The sequence below is a fragment of the Myotis daubentonii genome, chromosome 7, assembly GCF_963259705.1.
Source record: "Myotis daubentonii chromosome 7, mMyoDau2.1, whole genome shotgun sequence".
NCBI lineage: Eukaryota > Metazoa > Chordata > Mammalia > Chiroptera > Vespertilionidae > Myotis > Myotis daubentonii.
This window is the reverse complement of record NC_081846.1, coordinates 42,334,247-42,359,064: the sequence shown is the minus strand read 5'-3', so window position 1 is coordinate 42,359,064 and position 24,818 is coordinate 42,334,247. Positions and strand designations below refer to the sequence as shown.

The following is a 24,818-nucleotide window of genomic DNA, read 5'->3' as shown; positions in this document are numbered from 1 at the left end:
AGTCTGGATGAACAACAAATCTGGATGAATCCAAAGGGAGGAATCCACATTCTACTGAAGGACAAAAGATCTGAATAAATGGACTGACATTCATGTTCCTGGATGGAAGTACTTAGTATACCACCCCCCACCACTTCTCAAATTAATATCAGAATTTAATGCAATTCAAAGAAGAAAGAATAATAAAATAAGTTATTAAAAATAATTGATTAGAAAAAATAAAAATAATTGGCTAGAAAACATCTAGACAACATGCCAGAAAGTGAAGCCAAGTGGTCAGTTTTCATGATCATCCTTGCAGTTTCTCACCAGGTACTTTGGTGTGAATACCATCTTCCTAAGGTCTTTAATTTTTCGTTTTTCTACATACTCAGAACTGAATCAGAAATCAAGTTATCGCCCTAGCCGGTTTGGCTCAGTGGATAGAGCGTCAGCCTGCGGCCTGAAGGGTCCCAGGTTCCATTCCGGTCAAGGGCACATGCCCAGGTTGCGGGCTCGATCCCCAGTACAGGGGCCTGCAGGGGGCGGTGGATCAATGATTCTCTCTCATTATTGATGTTTCTCTCTCCCTCTCCCTTCCTCTCTGAAATAAATAAAAACATATTTTTTAAAAAAAGAAAGAAAAAACGAAATCAAGTTATCCATGCCTATGCATAGTAAATTCAAGAGTCGTCATAAGTTAAGGGTAGACATTTCCCGACGTCTCAGCGTGTTGTTGCTGGGTATCCGCGTGCCTGAGAGGCAGAGCACGGAACACTTTGCTGGTGATACTGGAACCAGAGCAACAGGAGGAGGCCAGTTCGGAGGGTCATTTCATCCAAGTTACATTAAGGACTGGTGACTGGTTTCCGCCCTGAAAAAGTGCCTTTTGTTCTTGTCTGCCAAATAAAACACCGGTTCTGCTTGGGCAATGCTAAATAAACCTTAACAAATTCGTATTTTTGTGTGCTCCTTTTTTCCCAAGTCCCAAGCAGACTATTCCCTATTTGTCAACACAAACTGTTTTTTAAACAATTTACAATATAATTGATTAGATTCCTAATCTTTCTTACGGTAGGGACCCTTGCCAATTATAGTCACTTTCATCAGTACCTTTGTTTAAACATGGGTCTAGAGATGAACTGATGTTTCCTGAGTGTTGGAGATGACCGAATCTTATCCCCATTTTCATTTTAAAAAGTACTAACACTGAAGCTCATTTAGGTCAAATGATTTAAAATCACTTAGTTCGGCCGGAAAAGGAGTGCATCTCCAGTTTTTGACTCTAATCGATCTTGTTCATTATGCTTCACAACACAGAAGCACTAAGGAAAAGGTTACTGGCCATTAGGGAGCGTACCTTGTTACCCGGCTTTTAAAGTCTTGTAAATCATTCAATTCCCTAAATTCCATCCCCAAGAAAAGTTGCTTCAGCTCTTTCCTCGGTCACCAGGAAAATGTTAGAAAATAGTGCCGGCAGATTTGAGATCAGGGGGAGCCTAAGCAACTGACCTCGACCAGTCCTGCCGCAGGTCCTTAAGGGGACAATTTCAGGGTGAGAGCCGCGTTTTGAGGCCTTTCCAAAGGCTCGTGATTCATACACGTCGGCATCAAAGGGATTTTTAGCGCAGACCCCCCACAGCGGGCGCCGCAGGCACGGAGACTGGCCGCTTGTATTTGGAAACACGCGAGGAGAAGCCGAGGGGTCTTTCTTGGGACCTTAAAGGACAGGAGAGAACAGCGTGGGCTCATGCAGGCCCGGGCAGGGGAGTTAATTCGGACACTGAGACCAACAGGCCTACACGGGGGAGAAGAAAGAGGCGCGAGAAGAAAGGGAAAGGCCTCTTTCTCCGGTGACGCGCGGTCACGAGGCGTTCTCCCGACGTGTGCGCACGCCATTGGCCGAGCCCGAGCAGACGTCCCCGCGGCAGCCCGGGCGCGAACAGCGGCAAGGGCGGCGCCGCACTGGAAGTTGAAGAGGCGCGCGCGCTCCCGCGACCTGCCACGCCCCCGCTCTCTGCTCGCCAATCCGCTCGTCCAGTCCCTCTTTGCGCCCAGTTAGCCACGCCCCTCGCGTAACTCGCCCCTCCTCCACCAGGTCGGCGGCGCGCGGAAAGCGCGTCACGTGACGGCTGGCCCCGCCTCTTCCTCTCGGTCCCATATTGAACTCGAGTTGGAAGAGGCGAGTCCGGTCTCAAAATGGAGGTAAAACCGCCGCCCGGTCGCCCCCAGCCCGACTCCGGCCGTCGCCGCCGCCGCCGGGGGGAGGAGGTATTAGGGGGAGAGCGGGGGGTTGATGGGTAGTGGCCGGCGTGGGAGGCCTGGCTCGATGGGAGCGGGGAGGCCGGGTGGCCGGGTCGGCGGTCCCGCGCTCTGCGTTGAGACGGGCGGTGGGAGGGGGAAGGGAGCGGGCCTCGGAGACCTCCTCGGGGCCTCCCGCCCGCCTCGCTTTCTTCTTCGGCTGCACAGGTGGCCTTTCGGAGGCGCGGCGTGGCTGGGGAGCCCTCCGGAGGGGAGCCGGCCCGCCGGGCGCGCGGCCTCGGATTTAAGGCCGAGGCAGGCATGGCGGGCCTGGGCGGGAGCGGTTGGGAGGAGGCGGTGGGGGAGGGGAGGGGACGACCAGGCACATCCGGGAGAGCGAGCAGGCGGGCGGCGGCCACATTGACATTGATCCGCCGCCGCGTTACGAAATGGCGCATTGGCCCGCAATGGCCGCCGCCTGCTTCTGCCGCCGGGAAAGAGCGCGAGATTGGAAGGGAGAGAGAGGAGGCGGCCGGGCAGAAAATGCCGCAAATGGCCCCGAAGCTTGGGCGCAGAGCCTTTTCTGAACTTAGGCTGGCACATTTCTAGGCCTGACAGACGAAAGAAAATAAAATCTTTTTTTTTTTTCCGCAGCATCCAGTTGAAGATAAATTTTTAAAAAGTTTGCTGCTATGTAATACTTCCTGATCTGTTCTTGCTAAAGTACTTAAAACTATACATATCTTCGCGCCATTGTACAATAGGAACTTAAAACATTTTTTAATCTTTTTTTCCCATGGCTCTGGTTATAGTTTTGGGATTTTTATTTTAGAGGACTGCAACCACGGTTGCATTTTTCATGTGCTTCAGATAATTTTATGTGAGGCATAGTTTGTATGTGTGGTTTTTTTTTGTTTGTTTGTTTGTTTTTAGTCATTTTGGTGTTGCAAATTAAATGCACTTAACCAGGACTTGAAAAGATAAGAGAATTAATGCTGTAGGCTATTAATCATTTAACATTTTTTTCTAGCCTGTGACAGTCTCTTCGTATTATTTGCCTTAACAACTGTACCTTTAGAAGACACATGAAGACATTAGAATGTAAATGTGAGCCCCTGTATGTAAGGCCTTGGGATGAACGATATCTTAATGCATGGACTAAATGGCAATTCATGGAATTTATTAAAGAGCTGGTTAAATTGTAAAATAGCTCAGTCCACATCATTAAGGAGAATCTCATTCTTTTCAGCCAATAAGCTTTATACTTAAATCCAGCTTGCCCTTTTTGTGACCTTACAAGATGTATTTGAAAATTTTGCTATGTGATACATACAAGTGCACATAGGTAATTTTTGCAGCACATAACCTGGTTATCAAAAACTGTCAAGATACATGGTGGATTTTTTTAAGAGTTTGGGGGGGGGGCAGTGGCGTGAATTCCCCTTTTAAAAAATAATTTATTTGAGCCACGCTGACAACGATGTCAGGAAGTAAGATCTTAAATGTTCCGGATAATGGTAGTTTTCTATTTTATACCGTTGGAATTAAAGAGGGAATGTAGGGGAGATTTTTCCATTTCTCAGAAATACCACTCAAGACTTTTACGTTGTACCTCACAGCTTTGGTTTAAAATGAAATGCTTGGCATGAGAAGAAATGGCATGGATGGAAAAGTGCTTCTACAATACTTAGGGTTCTTAGCAGTAGCATCTGAAATAATCTATTCCCAGGCCCTTTTGTAGCTTAAAATTAAAGGACTTTTGATTTTGGGATTCCCTTGGACTAAAATGTAGTTGGAGTGATGTTGGCATTTAAAAGGCTGTTTATAGGTTTTCTTGGTATTTTAGTTCCTTTATTAAGTTGATGTGATTTGTATGATCCTACTCCAAATTTTAACTGGACAAAGTGATAATGGTACAGAATTTGATACTGAGTTTATTTGTAGCAAAGTAAAAGGCTTGTGCATCTTAGCAATTCACTAAAAGATATAAATAAAATGTGTTGGTTTATTTTCTCAGGGCCATGATCCTAAGGAACCAGAGCAGTTGAGAAAACTGTTCATTGGTGGTCTGAGCTTTGAAACTACAGATGACAGTTTAAGAGAACATTTTGAGAAATGGGGCACACTCACAGATTGTGTGGTAAGTTACTAAAGGACAAAAAAGGGGTTTTTAGAAAGAGGTGGAAGACTTGTGGAGGAGTGTTTCAATGGTTTAAAACTTTATTTTGTAGGTGATGAGAGACCCCCAAACAAAACGTTCCCGGGGCTTTGGTTTTGTGACTTACTCTTGTGTTGAAGAGGTGGATGCAGCAATGTGTGCTCGACCACACAAGGTTGATGGGCGTGTAGTGGAACCAAAGAGAGCTGTTTCTAGAGAGGTATTTTAATACCATGTTGTATAACGTGAAATTGTTGTAAAGACTTGTGTCTTTTTTTAACTTGCATATTTCTTGTAGGATTCTGTAAAGCCTGGTGCCCATCTAACAGTGAAGAAAATTTTTGTTGGTGGTATTAAAGAAGATACAGAAGAATATAATTTGAGAGACTACTTTGAAAAGTATGGCAAAATTGAAACCATTGAAGTTATGGAGGACAGGCAGAGTGGGAAAAAAAGAGGATTTGCTTTTGTAACTTTTGATGATCATGATACAGTTGATAAAATTGTTGGTAAGTAGCAAGTTGAATAAGAAAGCAGAAATGGCTTTTTTGTTCTACACTAAATTTGCTGAACTACTTAAACTGTATTGTGCATAAAGTGTATGGTTCAGTTTTCATAAAGTGACTACACTTATGTAACCAGCATCCGAATCAAGAAATAAGCGGTAACATCCTAGATATTTAATGTTATGTGTAGTGCTACAAGATATCATTTATATGTGCTTTTTCAAACCCCAAATAACTTTTGTTTGTTTGATTTAAAAAAAAATTTAGTTCAGAAATACCACACTATTAATGGGCATAATTGTGAAGTGAAAAAGGCCCTTTCCAAACAAGAAATGCAGTCTGCTGGATCACAAAGAGGTGAGTAATACCGTACATACTTAAACAATAAACGTGAGTGGTGTCTGTAAGATTCTTAAGATCTTCCTTGCCTGTGTTAAAGGCCGTGGAGGTGGATCTGGCAATTTCATGGGTCGGGGAGGAAACTTTGGAGGTGGTGGAGGTAACTTTGGCCGTGGTGGAAACTTTGGTGGAAGAGGTAGGATGATTATCTTATTTCTAAGTATGTGTCTTCCTAAAATTTATTGGTTAGCTGAATGTTACACTTTTTAAATTCATACCTTGCTTTTCCTCAGGAGGCTACGGTGGTGGAGGTGGCAGCAGAGGTAGTTATGGAGGAGGTGATGGTGGATATAATGGATTTGGAGGTGATGGTAAGTTTTTTTAAAATTTGGTATTTTGTTTCCTGGCTTTATAGACAATTAAGTGTTTTTATTTTTCTAATTTCAGTCAAAATTGAATGGCTTGATGGCTAAAGTATGCATCTAAACTAATATAGAAGACTTAAACTTATTTCCCCCTAAGGATTTAACAGTAGCTAATTATTTTTGGCCAGTTATGTTTATTGTACTAGTTAGTTGAGCTGGCGTACTATCTTAGGAGACTTCACTATTTTCCTTAGTGAAATTTAAAGAATTAAAAACAAATTTTTAATACTAAAATATATTTAAGCATTTATGTTAAATTCTTACTAGCCCAGATTTCTTGGTTCTGTTAACCAAGCTTTAGTGCTAAATCAATTCATTGACTTACTTTCCAGTGGTCTAAATGTAATACAAACTAGAGTTCAGTTATATATTTGTTTTTGTGACCTAATTTTTTTTTTTTTTTTTTAGGTGGCAACTATGGCGGTGGTCCTGGTTATAGTAGTAGAGGAGGCTATGGTGGTGGTGGTGGTGGACCAGGATATGGAAACCAAGGTGGTGGATATGGTGGCGGTGGTGGATACGATGGTTACAATGAAGGGGGAAATTTTGGCGGTAAGTTTTCATTTGTTTTAAATGTTCATTGTTTATAGTTCCATTATAGATGTTTAAAAGTATTAAAACGTAGCATTTGGTCAAATTTCATGTATTGTAAAATCAGAAATTACTTAATTGATGGGTAATTGAACTGAATTTTTTTTATTGTGCTTATTTAGTAAATTGGTAAAATGTATTCAACTCTATTTTGTACTTGAAATGGGTGTTTATCACTAATTAGGATTTTACTAACGCTAAGCAATTTTAAACTGGACAAATGGGAATTGTAAATTGTTGAAATGAAGAGGGTGTCATCTGGGCTTTAAATGAGGAAAGCACTTTAAATCTCACTGTGTCAAAGATACATTGCAGACTATAAGCAAGACTGCATTATATTACTGCATGACACTAAAGAGCTTTGTTACAAATGCACTGCATTTTGGACTATTAATATATCAACAATAGAAGATTTTTATTAAATTAATTTAGAGTACTTCTATCATTGACTTAAAAGTTGTACTACATCAGCCCTAATCAGTTTGGCTCAGTGGATAGAGCGTCGGCCTGCGGACTGAAAGGTCCCAGGCTTGATTCCGGTCAAGGGCATGTACCTTGGTTGCGGGCACATCCCCAGTAGGAGGTGTGCAGGAGGCAGCTGATTGATGTTTCTCTCTCATCAATGTTTCTAACTCTCTATCCCTCTCCCTTCCTCTCTGTAAAAAATCAATAAAATATATTTTTTTAAAAAATTGTACTACATCAGAATTAGAGTGAATCAAACTGACAATTTTGATGGTGTTAGTAGTATGAAGGAGAATGCTGGGGTTTAGCATCAAATTTAAACAAAAGATGAGCTGTCTAGTCTAGATACATGCTCTTGGGACCATTTTTTACTCTTTTTCATTCCTTACCCATGTCTGAGGTTGCTTAGTGGGCCTCAGTTTGTGGTGGAGAGAATTTGATAGTTGTCAAATCAGTTTTTCAAGGAGTTGCAAGTTAGTGTTGTAAAGTATGCTGTCATGATTGTTAAGATGGTATATGTATATTAGAAGAGGAAATAATTGTGTAAATCAGCCACAAGTAAAAACCTTTGTAATTTCAGGTAACTATGGTGGAGGTGGAAACTATAATGATTTTGGAAATTACAGTGGACAACAGCAATCAAATTATGGACCCATGAAGGGGGGCAGTTTTGGTGGAAGAAGCTCGGGCAGCCCCTATGGTGGTAAATAATTTCCATTAAAACTTTTTAGAACTTTTTAATTTACAAACTTGTGTATCATATTTCTTTTAAAACTCTCTACCTGCATATTTCCAGGTGGTTATGGATCTGGTGGTGGAAGTGGTGGATATGGTAGCAGAAGGTTCTAAAACTCAGCAGAAAAGGGTAGGTATAATTTAAATTTTTAACATGATGATAAAGCATATGTGGAACTGTTCACTGAGTGTAATAATTTTTTTATCCTGTATTATTCAACAGGCTACAGTTCTTAGCAGGAGAGAGAGCGAGGAGTTGTCAGGAAAGCTGCAGGTTACTTTGAGACAGTCGTCCCAAATGCATTAGAGGAACTGTAAAAATCTGCCACAGGAGGAACGATGATCCATAGTCAGAAAAGTTACTGCAGCTTAAACAGGAAACCCTTCTTGTTCAGGACTGTCATAGCCACAGTTTGCAAAAAGTGCAGCTATTGATTAATGCAATGTAGTGTCAATTAGATGTACATTCCTGAGGTCTTTTATCTGTTGTAGCTTTGTCTTTTTCTTTTTCTTTTCATTACATCAGGTATATTGCCCTGTAAATTGTGGTAGTGGTACCAGGAATAAAAAATTAAGGAATTTTTAACTTTTCAATATTTGTGTAGTTCAGTTTTTCTACATTTTAGTACAGAAACTTTAACAAAATGCAGTTTTGAAGGTGTTTCCTTGTGAGTTAACAAGTAAAGAAGATCATTGTTAATCACTATTTTGTATGAATTTTGCTAAAGTTAACTGTAAAGAAACACCTACTGACTTGCAATTTAAGGGGAGTCTATTTTCCCCATTTCCAAACCATGAAATGAATGGGCTCTGACATGTGGAGAGAATAGATATTTGTATGTTTGCAATGTGTGTTTTAGATAAATAGAATTGGGTATTTAAATTAGCATATTTGTGACTTTGATGACATTAAGATTTACCTTCAAATGAATACTCAAAATTCCTACTTGGTTTTTGTGCATTTTCTTTCCAAATGTAATCATGGTTTTAGTGTGTTGGCTTTGCTGAGAGTCTGAGCTGTGTTTAGAACATCTCCATTCTACATTCACCTTGGTCACATGTGAACTGCTACCATAGATTTATTTGGGTGTAAAGAATGTCTGCTGCCCTCTGTTTAAATTCTGGAAAGGGGTAGTGGATGTTTTTCCTTTCCTCTTCCATTAAAAACCATTTTTTAAAACTTTTCAAAATATAGGACCACTAAGCCTGCTGTATCTGAGCAAATTGGTGGCTACCTTTTTTTCCTTTTTAAAGCACAAGAGGCCCATAAATCTTTCGTTATTTTCCTTGGTTTAACTTTTTTTTGATACAAACTCTCAAAGCAAGAGAATAAAAATCATGCATTGTTGAACCCTTAACTGGCTGGCATGCTTTCCTGTTTGTACCCTCTACATTTTACTGGATGGAACCAAGGACAGTCTAGATATAATTGGCCCAAATGACATAATGCAGAAGTGTACCACAGTTGCTTAGTACAAGCTTCCCATTTCCCAAAGATCTGAATTCAAATTTGGATTGTCTGAGTTCTTAATCAAAATCCCAAAGAACACACTGTCATTTCTCTGTGTATGCTTGAACCTAAATCATGTTGGTATGAGCTAATTTGTTTGGAAGACCCGGGATGAGAAGATTTTTAGATGATAAGGTCATACATATATATAAACCAACGTCTACTGTTTTGCGCCAGCCTAGTGCTCACAATTTAATTCAAGCCCTAAGTATGTGCCCTGCTGTTGTTATTTCTTTGGCAGTTGAACATTGAATTCAAGGTTCTTATTTTTGTTTTAAGAAGTACTAAGCAAAAACAAGCAATAAAACGGGGAGTTGGGCGTGCTAGTGTTTGCATATGCTCTCTTGTTGCTCTAATTCTGTGCCTCTGTGCATTAATATTTGGATGCATGCAATGCCAGCATGGAAATCGGTCTTCACAGATACTGCAGTTTTCCAGAAAACACTCACCAATAAATGTAACAGACAACATGCCATTTGTTAATGGACGTATGTGAATAAAGCAGCGTAGAAAATAGGCAAATATTAGAAAATGGTTAAGTCTTTACAACTTCAAGTGTGGTTATATAAATGGACACTGTCAATGTTTATAACTTAAACCTGGGTACCTGGTCAAAATAATGCTTGGGAAACATTTTATTAAAATTGAGCTAAATTGTCTAAAGTTCTTTTATTCATATAATAAAGGTTGAAGGAATGGGGGTGATTAACATTTCCTGTTTCTATTTTGTGAAATTGTTTGACACAACCTTGACAGTATCCTTTAATGGCATATGAAGTTAATTGTACTGTTAACAAATTTTCTTATGTTCTGGAACTAGTTTAATAGTGAAATATATTTTCAGTAAGTTGATGTTTGCAACCTATAAGCAGGTGAAATCTGTGTATGTGACCTGTTTATAAGTTGTATTTAGCTTAGTTCTTGTGAACAGTGGAAAAGTAAGCCATGAGGAGAGCCATTTAACCAGCTTTAAAGGACCTAAGATGTGCTGTTTGAGCACAGTGTGGATCAAAGGAGACTCACTCAGACAGGACTTCAGCAGCCTTTTGAGTATGGACAAGTCAGCATAAATAAAGAATGACAAGGCAGCAGCAAGAGCTTCAACTGAGAAGTGAAGGCATAAGATACTATGGTGATAGTGAGCAACTTTTCAAAAGCTAGTTAAATCTGCTTATTACAACTGAAATATCGAAGAAAGTCTAGCAGGAAGGAGATCTTCGCCCTTTGGAACATCAATGAGAGATAGTTGCCACAGTCACTAGGTCTAGCATTTAGACCTGCAAGGAAGGGCAATAAGCATTAGGTAAGGCTTGAATTTGAAATTTTTCACTTATTAAAAGAGTACTTTTTTGTAAAGCAAGGTAAGAGTAATCTTTTTGATTTGCAGGTTGAATGAGAACCCTTCTTGCCTAAATGAGGAATGTCTTTCCTACCATCTTAAATACGAAGGTTTCTGGCTGGGTAAGGTTTGTAGCTCACAGTAAAACCTGATGACACCATTTGTTTCCCTACAAATTTATATTACACATTTAAAACTACTAGGTACATTAGTAAAATTGTTCAGCTGAAAACTTGATTTTGGAACCACATCCAAAACGTTTTAAACAGTTTTTAAAACTTTCCTGCAAATAATCATGAGTGTTCATGTTGAGTGACGTGTGGCCTCATGTACATAATTCATTGTTGGTGTCTTTAGGGTAAAGTCAGTTTTTGATGAGAAAGGGAGTGACCTCAAATTTGGCAGTTTTGTAATAAGCATGATTTAGTTTAACAGAAATAGTAAGCCTGCCAGTCCTCGTTCTAGGGAAAACCTTGGGATGAATTTTTAAATTGACAGATTGATACAAACATAAAAATGGTCTTCATTCAAGTGGCCTCATATATAAATTCTCTTGCATATAAAATCAGGGAGTTATTTAGATTAATGGCATAAATATTTGGTTCTTTTTAGGGTTGTTGTTGTGTGTGTGTGTGTGTGTGTGTGTGTGTGTGTGTGTCATTTAACCTGTTAACCAGAAGCAGTGGGGACCTACTAGTTATTCTAATGTTCCCTTTTAAAAGACAACTTCCCAAAGAATAATTAAACTATTAATTTCTGTGCAAATCAGTTGCTGATTTCATAAGGGCTTGTTAGAAATTGAAATTTAACAATTTACTTTAAAAACAACACTTGGGGATAGATGCTGAAAATGAAACTAGTTTCTAAATTATAAACAAATGAAATTCTTACATAAATAGTAAGTTTGGCACAGTTTATTCTCACAAAATGACTGGCTGGCTATCTAAACCAGAACTGAATTTCTACACCACTTGAGAATGAAGTATTAAAAGCAAGGCAATTATTTTGATGAATTTTATTTCTAGCATAGCTTTAGTGAAGCAAATTTCCTAAGATAAACATTTTCTTTTTTTAAAGGCATTCTTTTCAGTCTAATTTTTTTATGAAATAAAGTGATTTAATTTAAATGGAGTTAACACTGTCATTACTGAAAAATGTGATGCCCTTAAGTCATAGCACCAATAAATAAAGTTCATAAGGAAATGGTCAAGGCAAACTTATTTACATTGTCAAAGCAACTCAAGGGGTTACTGCTTTTCACATGTTTTAAAAACAAGCAAAAAAAAATCCTACCTTTACACCCATGTCCTAATGAATAAAATTTGGTAATAAAGACCATTTGTTAAGGAACTAAACAATTGGGATACGCTTGGTTTGAGGAGTTCCAATATAGAAGTCACAATTTGAAACATTTCTAGTTAATAACAGTATCTTAGATTTCCAGTAATTATGTCACAACGTATAGGGGAAAAGCATGCTAATGTGCAGAGGTAATATATTAGCCTATGAGTATTCAAAATTTTCTATTTCAATGTCTTGATTTTTAAGACTTAAGAGGTGGTCTGCAATGGATTCAAATGTTTCATTTGTAGGATAATGAAATGTTTACAGAAAGCTAACCTTTTCATTAAAATATTTTTAGAAATGTGTGTGTGGTTTTGTCACTTCACAATGTCCGTGTAACTTAAATGCTATAGGTGAATATGACATACTTTATTTACTAACAACAGGAAACTTGGAAAAGTGGGTTCTATTCACTGGAAAACATTGACCTGGGAAATAGGCATGGAAAAATATCTTAAACATAAAGCTTACTGCCATTTAAGGATTTAAGTCTTGAAAAACAGTATGTACATACTTGGGTGATAGGTGAGGTATCAATGATGTATTGGGGGTGGGGGGTTGGGGGCACGCATGTAGTTAAGGATACTTGAGCAAGTGAAAAACAGTTTGGGAGGATGAAAAGGGGACTCCTTCCACACCTTGGAAATACTAGGTTTCCTAAAGGCATTGGATTGGTTGAAATTTCATGCTATGATGGTGGGTTGGGCAGAAACTTCCATGAGATCAAGTTTTAAACTACAGTGTTGCAACTTAAACCAAATAGTCATCTGTTAAAAAGTTTGAACGGTTTTTGAGTTAGGATTTTGATAAATGTGACATAAAAATATAACACAAGTTATGTGGATTCTTAGTATTAACAGCTGTTAACATGGTAAGTGAAATAATTTGAATTGAATCCATATGGGACTTGTAGCTGTCAATAGGATTGCAACACATTTTGTTTGTACTCAACATTGGTTATATTACATGCAGTGGTTTTATATTCTGTAGCTGTAAGTACTTTATAATTCCAGTTAATACTTGAATCCAAAACTCTTTCATTTCCACCAAAATAAGTATGTTTTCTCCAAATGAAAATATTAATTGAAACTAGGCAAAGAAGAAAATTAGAATCCTACATGTACTCATCACAGACCAATTAAATTTTTGATGATCAGTTACTTTTGCAAAAAATGGGATCCTGTTAATATTAGGTGGACTTAGAATTAAAAAGTAACAAGGATTAAGAGAGTAAGGTGGTAGGTAGCTTGCCCATCACTTTTTCAGACTGGTAATGGCAAAGGTGCATTGAGAATTGCCTTCATGTATGTGGTAGAAGTTAAATGGGCACAGTACTGAAAATCAGCTAGGAAATAGGAATTTATCCATATTCAACTAATAAACTTTATTGATAAGTAATGGATAAGTAACATACAAAGGTGTTGACAGCTTTAAAAATACTTCAAAGGAGTCAAAATGGTTAAATTTCACTATGCCATTGTGGTTAAAGGGTTTATAATCGGGAAAGAATTCTAATTGTATCTGAAGGTTGCAAGGTAATTTTTTAAAATACGTTGTGTTGGTCCATGCATTCTATCAAATGAGTTAACATTCTTTAAGATACATACTTAACGTAGAAGGAGCGTTGATAAATTTTCTATTTTGATTCAATCTTCTATTACACCTTTAAATTTTTAAATCAGTAAAAAAATTAGAAACTTGAATTTTGTGAGCTTGGGCAAGTTATTTGGGACTTAAACTTACTCTTATGCCAATGCTATCTGTCAGTAGTTTGGTGATGCCAACTAACCCCCTTAGAATGTTGATTTCATATGCATTAAATATGTAGAAATAAACATTACATTGGAAATAGCAAAATATTACATTTGATTTAGTAAATGTGCCTTAAACAGAGGAGGCTGGTGGTGGGTCTGATGTCTAACTTTGAAGTGATACATAGATGGTATTTTAAAATACTTGGCAACAGTAATCTGATGTTAAAATTGTGATTTTTTTTTTTGATGATAGTACTGTGTATACCATTTGTGGTTTGCTGTCTATAATGAAGGATTGTTGAATTTTACTAGTGTTACTGAAAATAAAGTAACTTCTTCCAATCAAAATTCTCTGCCCTAAATTCTGTCCAATTAAAAACTTGTTTTTACCTAACTCCTTGGTGGGGTGGGCACTAGGAAAGTAAAATGGAGATAATACCCACCTTCATTGAGTGTATGGTTAAATGTAAAAAATGAACTTAAAAGAGCTAAACCTAGTGCCTGGTCCATGATCTCTAAAAATAGTATTTTTGGTAATTAGTGTTACTGCCTTAAGAATGTCCTGAAGCAAATCTAAAGTTTTAATGGGTGATAATTATGCCTGTGTGTGTGTCTCCACAGTGATTCAAGTTTTTATGGCATTAAAATATTTCCAGTTCTGAAAACATTAAAAATAAAAAGCAAGTGAAATTGGCCTAAGTAGGCCAATAGGGATGAGAATAGTATATGTTGGAGGCTTAAAAGCGAAAGTACGGGCATGGGAAATACTATAAAATACATTTGAGCAGCCATCTTCTCCCTTAAAAGCATGGGCTTGAGAAAGCAAATTTTTTTTTTTTAATATACCAAATGCAGTGTCGAGCAATTAAAGATTCTAATAAAATGTTTGTTCAGCCCTGGCCAGGTAGCTTAGTTGTTTAGAGCATTGTCCCAATATGCTAAGGCTTCAGGTTCAATCTCCGCCTTGTACGAGAATAAACCAGTGAATACATGGATGAAGGGAACAACAAACCTCTAAGATCAGTTAAAAAAAACAAAACAATGATTAGCCAAACAATCAGCACACAAAACTCTCAAATACAGATCAAGAGATGAAAACTTGGCTTTTTTTTGTTTGTTTTTTGTCAGTAAGTTAGGATTTGTTTTACACAGACCTCAGATTGTGGATTTGTTCCACACCATGCAATAAAGTGAGCTGTAATCTTTGGGGGTGGAGAGTCTTGTCTTCAATTTGTAAAATATCTGAAGTGCAATAAAGTGAAGCACAAACAGGTGTGCCAGGATTTTAAAGGTTTCATTTCAAATACACAGTATGTTTAGTAGTTCAAAGTAAATTTTTTTCCCCAAGGTTGGTAAAGTTATCACCACCATTATAAGTTTATTTTTAATTTTTGCTGATTTCAGAGAGGTAGAGAAACATCAATGAGAATATCATTGATTGGCTGCCTCCTGCACACCCCCTACTGGGGATCAGGCCTGCAACCTGAGCATGTGCCCTTGACCAGAAGGGAACCTGGGACCCTTCAGTCCACACAGGTCAATGCTCTGTCCCCTGAGCCAAACCGGCTATGGCCAGGAAGAAATTGACCACACAAGGAAGCTCAATAGAATCTTCACATTAAGTCGTTTTCAATCAGCTTCCCAGTCATCAGTCAACTTCTCAAGTTAATTTGACTTGAGTTTCTTTCACTTGCAACCAAAAGGCATCTAATGTAAGGCTAAAGAAAATGAGAAAATGCCCATTTATAGTGTGTAGATAGTGCTTTTTGTGTAGTAACTCAGTGTTATGCTCACTTTACAGATAAGGAAATGAGCCTGATTGCTTTGAGTTACTGGAAGTCATTCTAGAATGGTGGTAGCAAGCCCAGGCTATCTGGCTTGAGCCTGTGGACCTCTGCACTGTATTGCCTCCAATGATTAGGGTTCTGAATAATTTGCACGTACTGTTTATTCTAAACATGCCCAATCCTCAAGTGAATCTACATTTCCCTACTTTGAAACAAAACCAAACAAGACAAACATTTGATTAGGCGAGGAAATAGTGGATCAATGCTGTGAGTGGTTTATTCAGCAGCAGATTTTGAGGGGCCTTGATTTTTTACGTTTAATCTCAATATGTGAGATGAAACTGATTTTAAGTGAAATTTTTTCTTACCTAGATCTTTCTATAACTAGTCTTTGCTATCTCTGGGGATCTCAGTTCTTACAGGTGTTCAAGTCCTTGACTGCACCTTCATCCCATATCCATTCTGTCAAAACCCATTTAGTTTGACCTTTGAAACAAAATCCAGTGCCCTCACTATCACCCCAAGACGCCATAGTCCATGTGATTACTGCAAAGCCTCCCCATTGGCTGCCTTGCTCCCCACCTTTACCCTGTAGACCAGCTAGCGGTCGTCAACCAGTGGTCTGCGGATCACTGGTGGTCCGTGAGGTCCGAAAAGTTGGCAACTGCTGGTTTAAGGAAACCTTTGGAGCAGCGGTTGCCAGCCAGTTGGCTGTGAGGTCCAAAAGGTTGGCAACCGCTGCTCTAGAATATTCTCAATAAAAGGCAGGGAGACTTAAAAATCTGATGTTATCTTACTTGACACCTCCCCACTTTGCTGGGTAAAAGCCAAAGTCCTTATGAAGGCTTAAGAGAGCTCTGCCACGTTCACTCCTCTACCCACTCACCTCTTTCTCTCCCCACAACCCCCATTTTCAGCCATATGGTCCTTGTGGGTGTTTTTTAAACAGGTTTCAGAGCCTTTGGACTTTGTGTCCTGTCTGAAGTATTTTTACTCAACAGAATGGGTTTCCTATGCAATCTCAATGAGGTTTTACCCTATTTCAAATTGCAATGCTTTTTTACTGGTCTTCCCAATCCTCTTGCACAGCATAGTACATTTGCTGTCTTTCCCCAGTAGTTCTAGGAAGATGGGTTTCTGAACAGTTTTCATGTCAAGGTAGAACACTTTACTGGGTTGAGATACCTAATGTTGAAATGATAAAAGAGCTTCTTGATACTTTATTTTTCTACATTTCTAGCACCAGAAGTTTAGTATAAAATGCATATTTTCGCCGTTTGGCTCAGTGGATAGAGCTTGGGCCTGTGGACTGTAGGGTCCCAGGTTTGATTCTGGTCAAGGGCATGTACCTCCATTGCAGGCTCCTCCTGGTTCTAGAAATACAGAAAAATGATTTGTTTCTGTCTTTCCCTTTCTCCAAAAAAAACCCCCCAAAACAAAAAACAAACCCAAAACCAATATAAATAAAACAAACCAAAAAAATATATTTAATGGAAAAATATCCTCAGATAAGGATTTTTTAAAAAAGCATATTTTCAATGAAAGCATTCTGAAAAAGAAAAACACCTAAATGTGACCACGTAATGTCATTGAAAATACTGTGAATAAATGCAAATGAATTACAAATAATTTAACAATCGTATTCCTTTATTAGTACCAGCTTTTCAACTAAACAGTTTTATTTTTGCCAGAGCTAAACAATAAAAAAATGCCATTTTTTTGTTCATATGATATTTATTAAAAAAGTACATAGTGGTTAGTTTTACAACAATTTGCTTTTAGCCAGATGTCAAAACATATAAATCTATGAATGTAACAAATGAGATAAGAACAGTATAAATAAGTTTTTGTAGTATTTACAGGTATACAGAAACTAGCCCAAATGGTGTTCTAAGAAATTAAGTTTGCAGTTAAAGTGAAACTGATTTCCGCATACTGAGAACAGTTTAATGCTTTCAAAGTTTATTATTTTCTATACTAGTTTTGACTATAATTTTGCATAGAATTATAAAGTATATTTCCGCATTTCACATCACAGTAGGAGCTTTTAGTATATATAATAGTACAAAACAAAACAAAACAAAAAAACACTAGCTCAGAAAAGGTCAGATCTTTCCATATCTAGGTTTTCTTAACATCTGGCCTCTTACTCTTGGGAACAAGGAATACATTGCCATCTCTCGTCTGCTGCAGGGAGTATTCACTAGGAGAGTAAGGTTTTCCGTCTTCATCTCGGAGCATGCTGAAGACTTCTAGATATAAGGTGCTGAGTTGTTTTTTCAGTAGATGGAGGTTTCTGTCATTTTCTCCTTTTTCTTTGAGCAATTTTTCTTTTTCATCTTTTAAATGATCCAAATCTTGTTCCAGTTCCACTATATTTTCCAGTTTTCTTTTTCTGCAATTCTGAGCAGCCACTTTATTCTTACCCCTCCTACGTATATCTCGAATTAATGCAAGTTGAGCCTCATTGAATTGTTCCTTGGACATCATTTCATTGAAGTCATCAACAGGGAGGTTAATTATTTTTTCTACAGGGAATGGGATATGGAGAGCTTTCGCCCTTAGCTCATCTCTTGTGAGATGAGCCTCCAAGCGACTTGAATGTTTATCTTTTGTGAATGGGGTTTTGCGATGACCAGGACTTACAGGCAATTCTTTCTTTTGTGTGTTTTCACACTGGGCATCACTTACTGGGGCACTGTGCCCCCGAGATGGTGACGGGGGGTGAACTGTCTCCCCAGAAGTCTGAACTGGCTGTGTTTTAGGACCGCTGTGTTTGACACTGCCAGGGGCACTGTCTGTCTCTTCCATTTCAGAATCACTGAAGCCAAGTGGTGTGTCTCCATAGCCAGAAGATTCCACCGAGTGTTCTGGTGATGCCATGCTGGGGCTTGTGTTCGGTGAAATGCCAGAGTCAGAATCATTGAATTCTGCTGTGCTTTCAGGATTGAAGGCTTTACAAAGTGATAGATCAGAAACATCAATGGGCCCATAGAGAAGTTCAGAGAGTGACTGGCTGAAAGTAGCTGAGGAAGACATGCTGTTGTTGATACTGGGCTCCTCTACGAAAGCAGAATAAAATTCATCACCAAAATCTGTGTTTATGGTGGCATTTGAATTTAATGAGTTCACTGTCAGTTGGCTGGGGTCTTCTGTGGTGAGGATGCTGCTGAAGGAATCCTCAAAAGCATTGAGAAAAGGCGGACTGCAGTTACCTACTTCTTTTTCCAGTGTAGGGATCGATGAGTAGAAATGATAACTGTTGTCAATGTCTGCCTGTTTGGTTTCTGGACTTGGAACCGTGTTAGTCTCAACCAGCTTGTCATTTTGAATATTAAGACACTGCATGGAAAATAAGTTTACATTCTGTAAATCAAGGTTAAATATTTTCAATACTTGATAATCTATATCTGAGTTAAAACTTCCCTACCCCCATTCTCTCCAAGCTGTTTTTTTCTATAATTCAGAGATAAATACCCATTTCCAACAGATATTTATGCCTCAGCATCTGTATTATTTTCAGAGTTTCTAGGTCAGACTTCAGGACATCCAGCCCCTTTAACTAACAAAACTGCATTTGAGTGGGCATGGGCAGCTCTCATGACTAATTTAAAAGCACTCTCTAATCATCCCTATAAATAGGTGGCATATAAATAATAAATAACCAGAATGACTAATTTAAAGGGACTGAATATAAAATAGCATCTTTGGTATTTATTATTTTAGATCTTAGTTACCTGTAATTCTGGAATGGATAGTAGTTCCTCCCAAACTTGCTCAATGTCCTGCTGCATATTACCTAAATCACTGATTAGCTGAAGGACAACAGGTTCAGATGACTGAGTCTGACTAGGCGCAGTAAAGACTGGGCTCTCGATGTGGCTGGGAGCATCAGGAACAAGTGATTGAAACGTAGGCGAAGAAACCTAAAATCAACAAGGCATTTATCCTCATGAATCTGCTGTCAGCAGTAGGTGAGTGTCCTCCAAGACACTATCACACCTCAAGCTGGAACTGGCTGCAGTTCTGTATTCTACTTAGAACTACTTATGACCCCTATTTTCCATACAAGGAAACATCTTTTTTTCTTACCCACCTGAGTCCAAATGTACTTATTTACTGGTTTGTGTTATCCTATGCATCTGAAGGCAAACTTGAAAATGGGTATTCTTTAGGATTTAATTTGTATCTTTTTTCCCCCTGCTTTTATTTTTTTACTAGAGACCCAGTGCACTAAATTCGTGCACAGGTAGGGTCCCTAGGAGTGGCTGGCGATCAGGGCTGATCTGTGGGGTGACTAACAGGGTGACCGGGGGGAGGGGGGTGCCCGCTGGCACCCGCCTTGGCTGGCCTGGGCCTGCGGGCAGCTCCTGCGTTGAGCATCTGCCCCCTGGTGGTCAGTGCTCATCATAGCGACCAGTTGTTCCACCATTCGGTTGATTTGCATATTAGGCTTTTATTGTAGAGATTAGTATTTATTTTATGTTGAATTTACTCCCAGGCCATAAGTTTTTGTTTCTTCAGTTTCTTCTGGGATATCTTTTTCTTCTGTACAACCTCCTTGCTGGTTTAGTAACAATCTGCTTTTTTTTCAGTAGCGTTATCTCAGTGTGGCAGGGAGAGCTCATATATGGGTAAATCCGCTCATGAGCTCTGTAAATTCTACGACATAACTTGGGAGCTTTATTCACTTGGTTTTGCTCAATGACCAGAAAATCTACATCTATACCCTTAAATTCAGCATTATTCTCTGCATTTAAAAATATTTTTTTTATTGATTTTTAGAGAGGAAGGGAGAAGGAGAGAAAAAGAAACATTAATGTGAGAGCAGAACATCAATTGGCTGCCCCTGCATGACCACCAATGGAGATAGAACCCACAGTCAGGGAATGTACCCTGTCTAGGAATTGAGCCAGCAACCCTTTTGGTGCACTGGACAATGCCAACTAACTGAACCACTCCGGCCAGGGCTCTGCATTTTTAAGCATGGGCAGCAACAATTCAGCACTCCTTCTGGGTCACTAACCCTGTGTCCAGCCCCACTATTGGGTCTGGGCACACCTACCAACTCCATTATTGTTAACGACAGAATGGCACACACTGCTTCTGTAAAGTGACATTCTTCAGATACTTGGTGGCTTTTCACATATGCATATCCTTGATGGCCTGGGCAGTTTTCCCGAGTGTTCTTAAAGTGAACACACAGATTTCGAACCTCTTGATATGCATGATTTTGTGGGGTTTTCTAGGTCAAGTGAATAGTGGACCATTTTCAGAGGTTACCTCTGGCTGCTTTTGGGAAGACGAAGCTGTATCTTTGTGCTTCAAACATAATAGGTTTATAAAAATCGTTAAACAAGTTTTAGTGTATTACTCTGCTTGCCTACTCACCAAAATTTATTTTTTAGTACTTATAACAAATGTGTTACTTAGTTACATGGTTATGCTAATCCATGCTTCTGGCTGTGCAACAGTAAACGTTTTGGGTTTTGTATTGTGTGGGGATCTGTAAAGTTACATATAGACTAAGGTTTCATTGACAAATTTCATCCTAAGAAGTTTTTCATTTTTTATAAAATGGAGAGACATTAAAGGGACCCATATAGGATATATCAGATATAGCTGTGAATTTTGCTGTGAATCAAATATTACATACCTCATTGTCCTCTACAAACGGGAATGTCTCTGCCAAAAGCTGCATGCAGTTATCGAAGTACAAAGCATCTGGTTTGGGAATGTGGGCAACCTGGATAAAAGGGAAAGACAAAAAGGGAAAACAATTTGTTTAATGTTCCATTCCTGGGTTAAAGGTTCATGATTGATGTTCTGAAAATGTTTACATCTGTTCAAATCAGATTTCTTAGTTCAGAAATCAGTTTAGTGTCATAATTAAGAGCAGAGAATTGAACCAGACTGACTGGGTTCAAATGGGCTCCCCCAATTTCTTTAATGCCTGGGAAGGTTTTTAACCTCTGAGCTTTAATTGCTCATCTTTAGAGAAAATGGGGATAATGGTACCTAATTCAGATAATCGTTGTATTGATTAAATCAATCAGTATGTCAGGTACTTTAGGACAGTCAGTGCCTGTCACAGTTGGTGCCAAAGTAATCCCTACTACTGGTTCCACTGCTGCCACCACCACCGCTGCAGCCTGATCCTCCATGATGCTGCTATAGCTTACACAGCTCTTTCATGTGATTTATGTCCTCCTAATCCTTAGAATTCTGTGAGGTAAATCAAGTATTGAACTCATCAGAAGGCCAAGGTTGGGAATGACTTGACAAAGTCATGAAGACATAGTGAAAGGCAAAGCTGGAATTCAAATACAGATGTGTTAACTCCTGAGTCAATGTTTCCCCTTAACCCTGCTATCTTTCCAAGAACTGAGTACTCGGTACCTGGGAGTAGTTGGCAGATCCACTGGTTTCTGATGGGATATGTTGAGCTGGCTGAATTGGGAGGAATTCACCTGTCTCTTCGTCTAGTTGTAACTGAGCGAAAAAGGCTTTCTCTTGCTCCTTTTCGAGTTGTTCTTGTCTTTCCTTTTCAAGTTTTTTCTGTTTTTCCAGCTCATGCTCCTTCCGTCGTTGACTGAAGTCAAATACTTCTCGACTCACCCCAAGATCTATATCTTGCCTCCAAAGTATGTCAATCAAATCCATGTCCTATGTTCAAGACAAAAAATGAAGGGCAGAGACCATGGTTAAGATGGTTTTAAAATAGCAGATACCACAAAATTCACCTTATACCATTGTTGATGATGGGTAGTGGGGCAATTACAAACAAAATCTGAATAGGAACATAAATCCAATGTTTTGGAAGGGCATAGTTAATTCCATACTTAAAGAACAATAAATAATCTACAAACACAGCCATCCATTCTAATCATTTCTTACTTGGATTATTAATGACTGGGTGATGATGAGATCATGAAAGAGCAAAGTTAACAAATGTTGCAAGTTAAAGTTCCAAATTAAAAGAAATCCCAGAATGTAGAATGCAGAAATTAGATCAAGCACGCCAGGCCATTAGAGTGCTTATATGGATTGAATACACAGAATTTTTTTCTAAACTTGCTCAGCAGATGTCCAGTTACGAGGAGGAAAAAAATCCAAACAAGTTGTCAGTCTAGCATTTTTGAAATACTAGTATTACCATTCTTATTTTTCCTACATTGGTTTATCTTTGCCCCCATCATTTTTTGCTACTCTGCTGCTGTGGCTCACTTATTAAAACAATTTCACCTTGACTTCAGTTTTACCTCCTGAGACATGAACAAATTGGTAAAGTCTTAGCTAAAGGCAATCCTGTGACATGGGTGAAACAAGGGGTTGCCTGTTGACTACCAAAAAAGTTGGGAAAGGGATACTGCCCACTAGGTTTATTCCTAAGAAGTCGTAAATAACCCTCTTTTAAAAAAAAACAACCACAAAACATGGCTCCAGGGAAGGATAGATGGCATTAAGTTTAAGATAATGGGAGAATCCTGCAATGAGGGGATGGTTATTTTGATTTATATAACCAGGCCTTGACTGGGAATCGAACCATGCCTCCCTGGTTTATAGGTCTACACTCAACCACTGAGCCACACTGGCAGGGCCATTCTAGCCTTAAACAGTATAATCTGTAGCAGGAGTGGGGAACATCTGGCCCTTGGGCTGTATAAGGTCTGATAAATCATTTGGTCTGGCCCTGACAAGGCATTAGGAGTGATTTAATTAACTGTTTGGCCAAATATAGCAGGCTTTTTAAGTTGACAATTTTGTATGGCCCAAGAATCCTATATAATAAAGAGGTAATATGCAAATTGACCATCACACCCTTGCACAAGATGGCTGCCCCCATGTGGTTAAAAGATGGCTGCCACAGATGGCCTGCAGGGGAGGGCAGTTGGGGGCAACCAGACCTGCAGGGGAGGGAGGGCAGTTGGGGGGGGACCAAGCCTGCAGGGGAGGGTAGTTGGGGGTGACCGGGCCTGCAGGGGAGGGCAGTTGGGGGTGACCGGGCCGACAGGGGAGGGCAGTTGGGGGAATCGTGCCAGCAGGGGAGTAGTTAGGTGTCGATCAGGCTGGCAGGGGGTTAGTTAGGGGGTGATCAGGCTTGGCAGGCAGGCGAGTGGTTGGGAGCCAGCAGTCCCGGATTGTGAGAGGGATCCCAGATCGGAGAGGGTGCAGGCTGGGCTGAGGGACACCCCCCTCCAAGTACACGAATTTCATGCACCGGACCTCTGGTGATGTTATAAATATCCAAATGGCCCCTGGCAGAAAAAAGGTTCCCCACTCCTGAAAAACACATGGTAGGTATAGTTAAAGCAACACCTGTAGTCTTTAGAACTGGCTAGGATAAACCTGTTTAAACTGAAATCTATTAAGGACTTTCTATATGTCAGGCATTGTTCTAAGTATTCTGCATATACAAACTAGTCCTCAGAACAACCACATAAAGATAACATATCCCTACTTTACAGATAAGAATAATGAAGTTGAGAGAGAAGGGAGACTACTAGAAAGAAAGTGGCTGGGAGGGACATGCACCGGGCAGCTGCAATCAGGGACTGACTCATGCTTTTTAAACTATTAGCCTGCACTAAAAATCTGATCACTGGCCAGTGGTTCCTAAATTGGACAGGGTATAAAATCAATCCATTGTTTCAGATACTTTGCTTTGACATTTTGGTAGTGTGAAGTGGCCAGTTTACAAAAGGCTGGATTGAGACATGTCACCTGGATCATTTTCCTGGCCACAAGCAACAAAATAAGCAATGTAGAAGCTTTCATGGCTGTCTTCTCAGTGAGCTCCCCATTAACATAAATCATTGGAATAATTTCCATTTTAAGATAATTTGTTTCCATTTTAATGGGCATGTCTACCCAAAGGTCATGTGAAAGACAAAGGCCAAGGTAAAATTTCGGTTAGGTTGGGTCATATCTTCTTAGTGAATCTAGATACATCAGAACATCTTATCTAGACTTTTACATCTAAATGCTAGCACTAAAATGCATGATCTCACAATCTCAACTGAATCCTAGTCCATATAAAATAGGCAGTACCTTTCCTACCAATCTCAAAAACTGATGCAGAATGTGCAGTGAGCTATTCAGAAGATCAATAAAAGAGAAACCAAATACTGTACTTGTCCTAGCGCCCAGGGACCACTCTGACACATACATCCCCCCTCACTTTCCCCAGACTGCCTAGGCCTGGGGCTTCTCCGTGTTAAGAGATCCCAGGCCCTGGCTGTGTGGTTTAGCTGGTTGAGCATCGCCCTGTGCACTGAAGGGTTGCAGGTTTGATTCCCAGTCAGGGCATATACCCAGGTTGTGGGTTCGAGCCCCTGTTGGGGCGGATATGGGAGGCAACCAATCAATGTTTCTCTCACATAAATGTTTCTCCCTGCCTTCCATTCTCTCTACAGAAAATGAATAAAAACATATCCTCGGGTGAGGATTAAAAAAATAAAAAGAGCCCAGGATAAGAACCAGTATCAGGTTGTTTTTTAAAATATATATTTTTATTGATTTCAGAGAGAAGGGAGGGGGGGGGAGAGATAGAAACATCAATGATGACAGAGAATCATTGATCGGCTGCCTCCTGCATGCCCCACACTGAGGATCAAGCCCACAATCTGGGCATGTGCCCTTGAC

At 39.4% G+C, this 24,818-nt stretch overlaps 2 protein-coding genes across 16 annotated transcripts in view; one reads left to right on the top strand and one right to left on the bottom strand.

The window, feature by feature from the left end:
* Nucleotides 1–2,078: 2,078 nt before the first annotated feature.
* The window catches only part of HNRNPA3 (heterogeneous nuclear ribonucleoprotein A3), a 39,980-nt gene continuing 17,240 nt past the window's right edge, over nucleotides 2,079–24,818 (top strand). For 7 of the 15 annotated variants that reach the window (XR_009453805.1, XR_009453804.1, XR_009453806.1 and 4 more), the window contains exons 1-10: nucleotides 2,093–2,250; nucleotides 4,238–4,360; nucleotides 4,452–4,598; nucleotides 4,677–4,887; nucleotides 5,152–5,241; nucleotides 5,324–5,419; nucleotides 5,517–5,594; nucleotides 6,057–6,200; nucleotides 7,285–7,407; nucleotides 7,501–7,569. Coding sequence is in view for 9 of the 15 variants with exons in the window: in XM_059703989.1 (XP_059559972.1) it covers nucleotides 2,179–2,250; nucleotides 4,238–4,360; nucleotides 4,452–4,598; nucleotides 4,677–4,887; nucleotides 5,152–5,241; nucleotides 5,324–5,419; nucleotides 5,517–5,594; nucleotides 6,057–6,200; nucleotides 7,285–7,407; nucleotides 7,501–7,553 (1,137 nt within the window). In the remaining 6 variants the exon portion in view is untranslated. Of the gene's footprint in view, nucleotides 2,251–3,299; nucleotides 3,328–4,237; nucleotides 4,361–4,451; nucleotides 4,599–4,676; nucleotides 4,888–5,151; nucleotides 5,242–5,323; nucleotides 5,420–5,516; nucleotides 5,595–6,056; nucleotides 6,201–7,284; nucleotides 7,408–7,500; nucleotides 7,570–7,662; nucleotides 8,798–10,336; nucleotides 11,938–21,743; nucleotides 21,769–24,818 lie in introns of those variants that run through there. The other 8 variants (XM_059703993.1, XM_059703990.1, XM_059703988.1 and 5 more) reach the window with 8 other exon arrangements.
* NFE2L2 (NFE2 like bZIP transcription factor 2) overlaps nucleotides 16,800–24,818 on the bottom strand; it is a 33,972-nt gene continuing 25,953 nt past the window's right edge. Inside the window, exons 2-5 of the mRNA XM_059703986.1 lie at nucleotides 21,573–21,839; nucleotides 20,830–20,919; nucleotides 18,911–19,099; nucleotides 16,800–18,515 (exon numbers count right to left, since the gene is read on the bottom strand). Coding sequence (XP_059559969.1) covers nucleotides 17,295–18,515; nucleotides 18,911–19,099; nucleotides 20,830–20,919; nucleotides 21,573–21,839 — 1,767 coding nt within the window. The 3' untranslated portion in view covers nucleotides 16,800–17,294. The remainder of the gene's footprint in view (nucleotides 18,516–18,910; nucleotides 19,100–20,829; nucleotides 20,920–21,572; nucleotides 21,840–24,818) is intronic.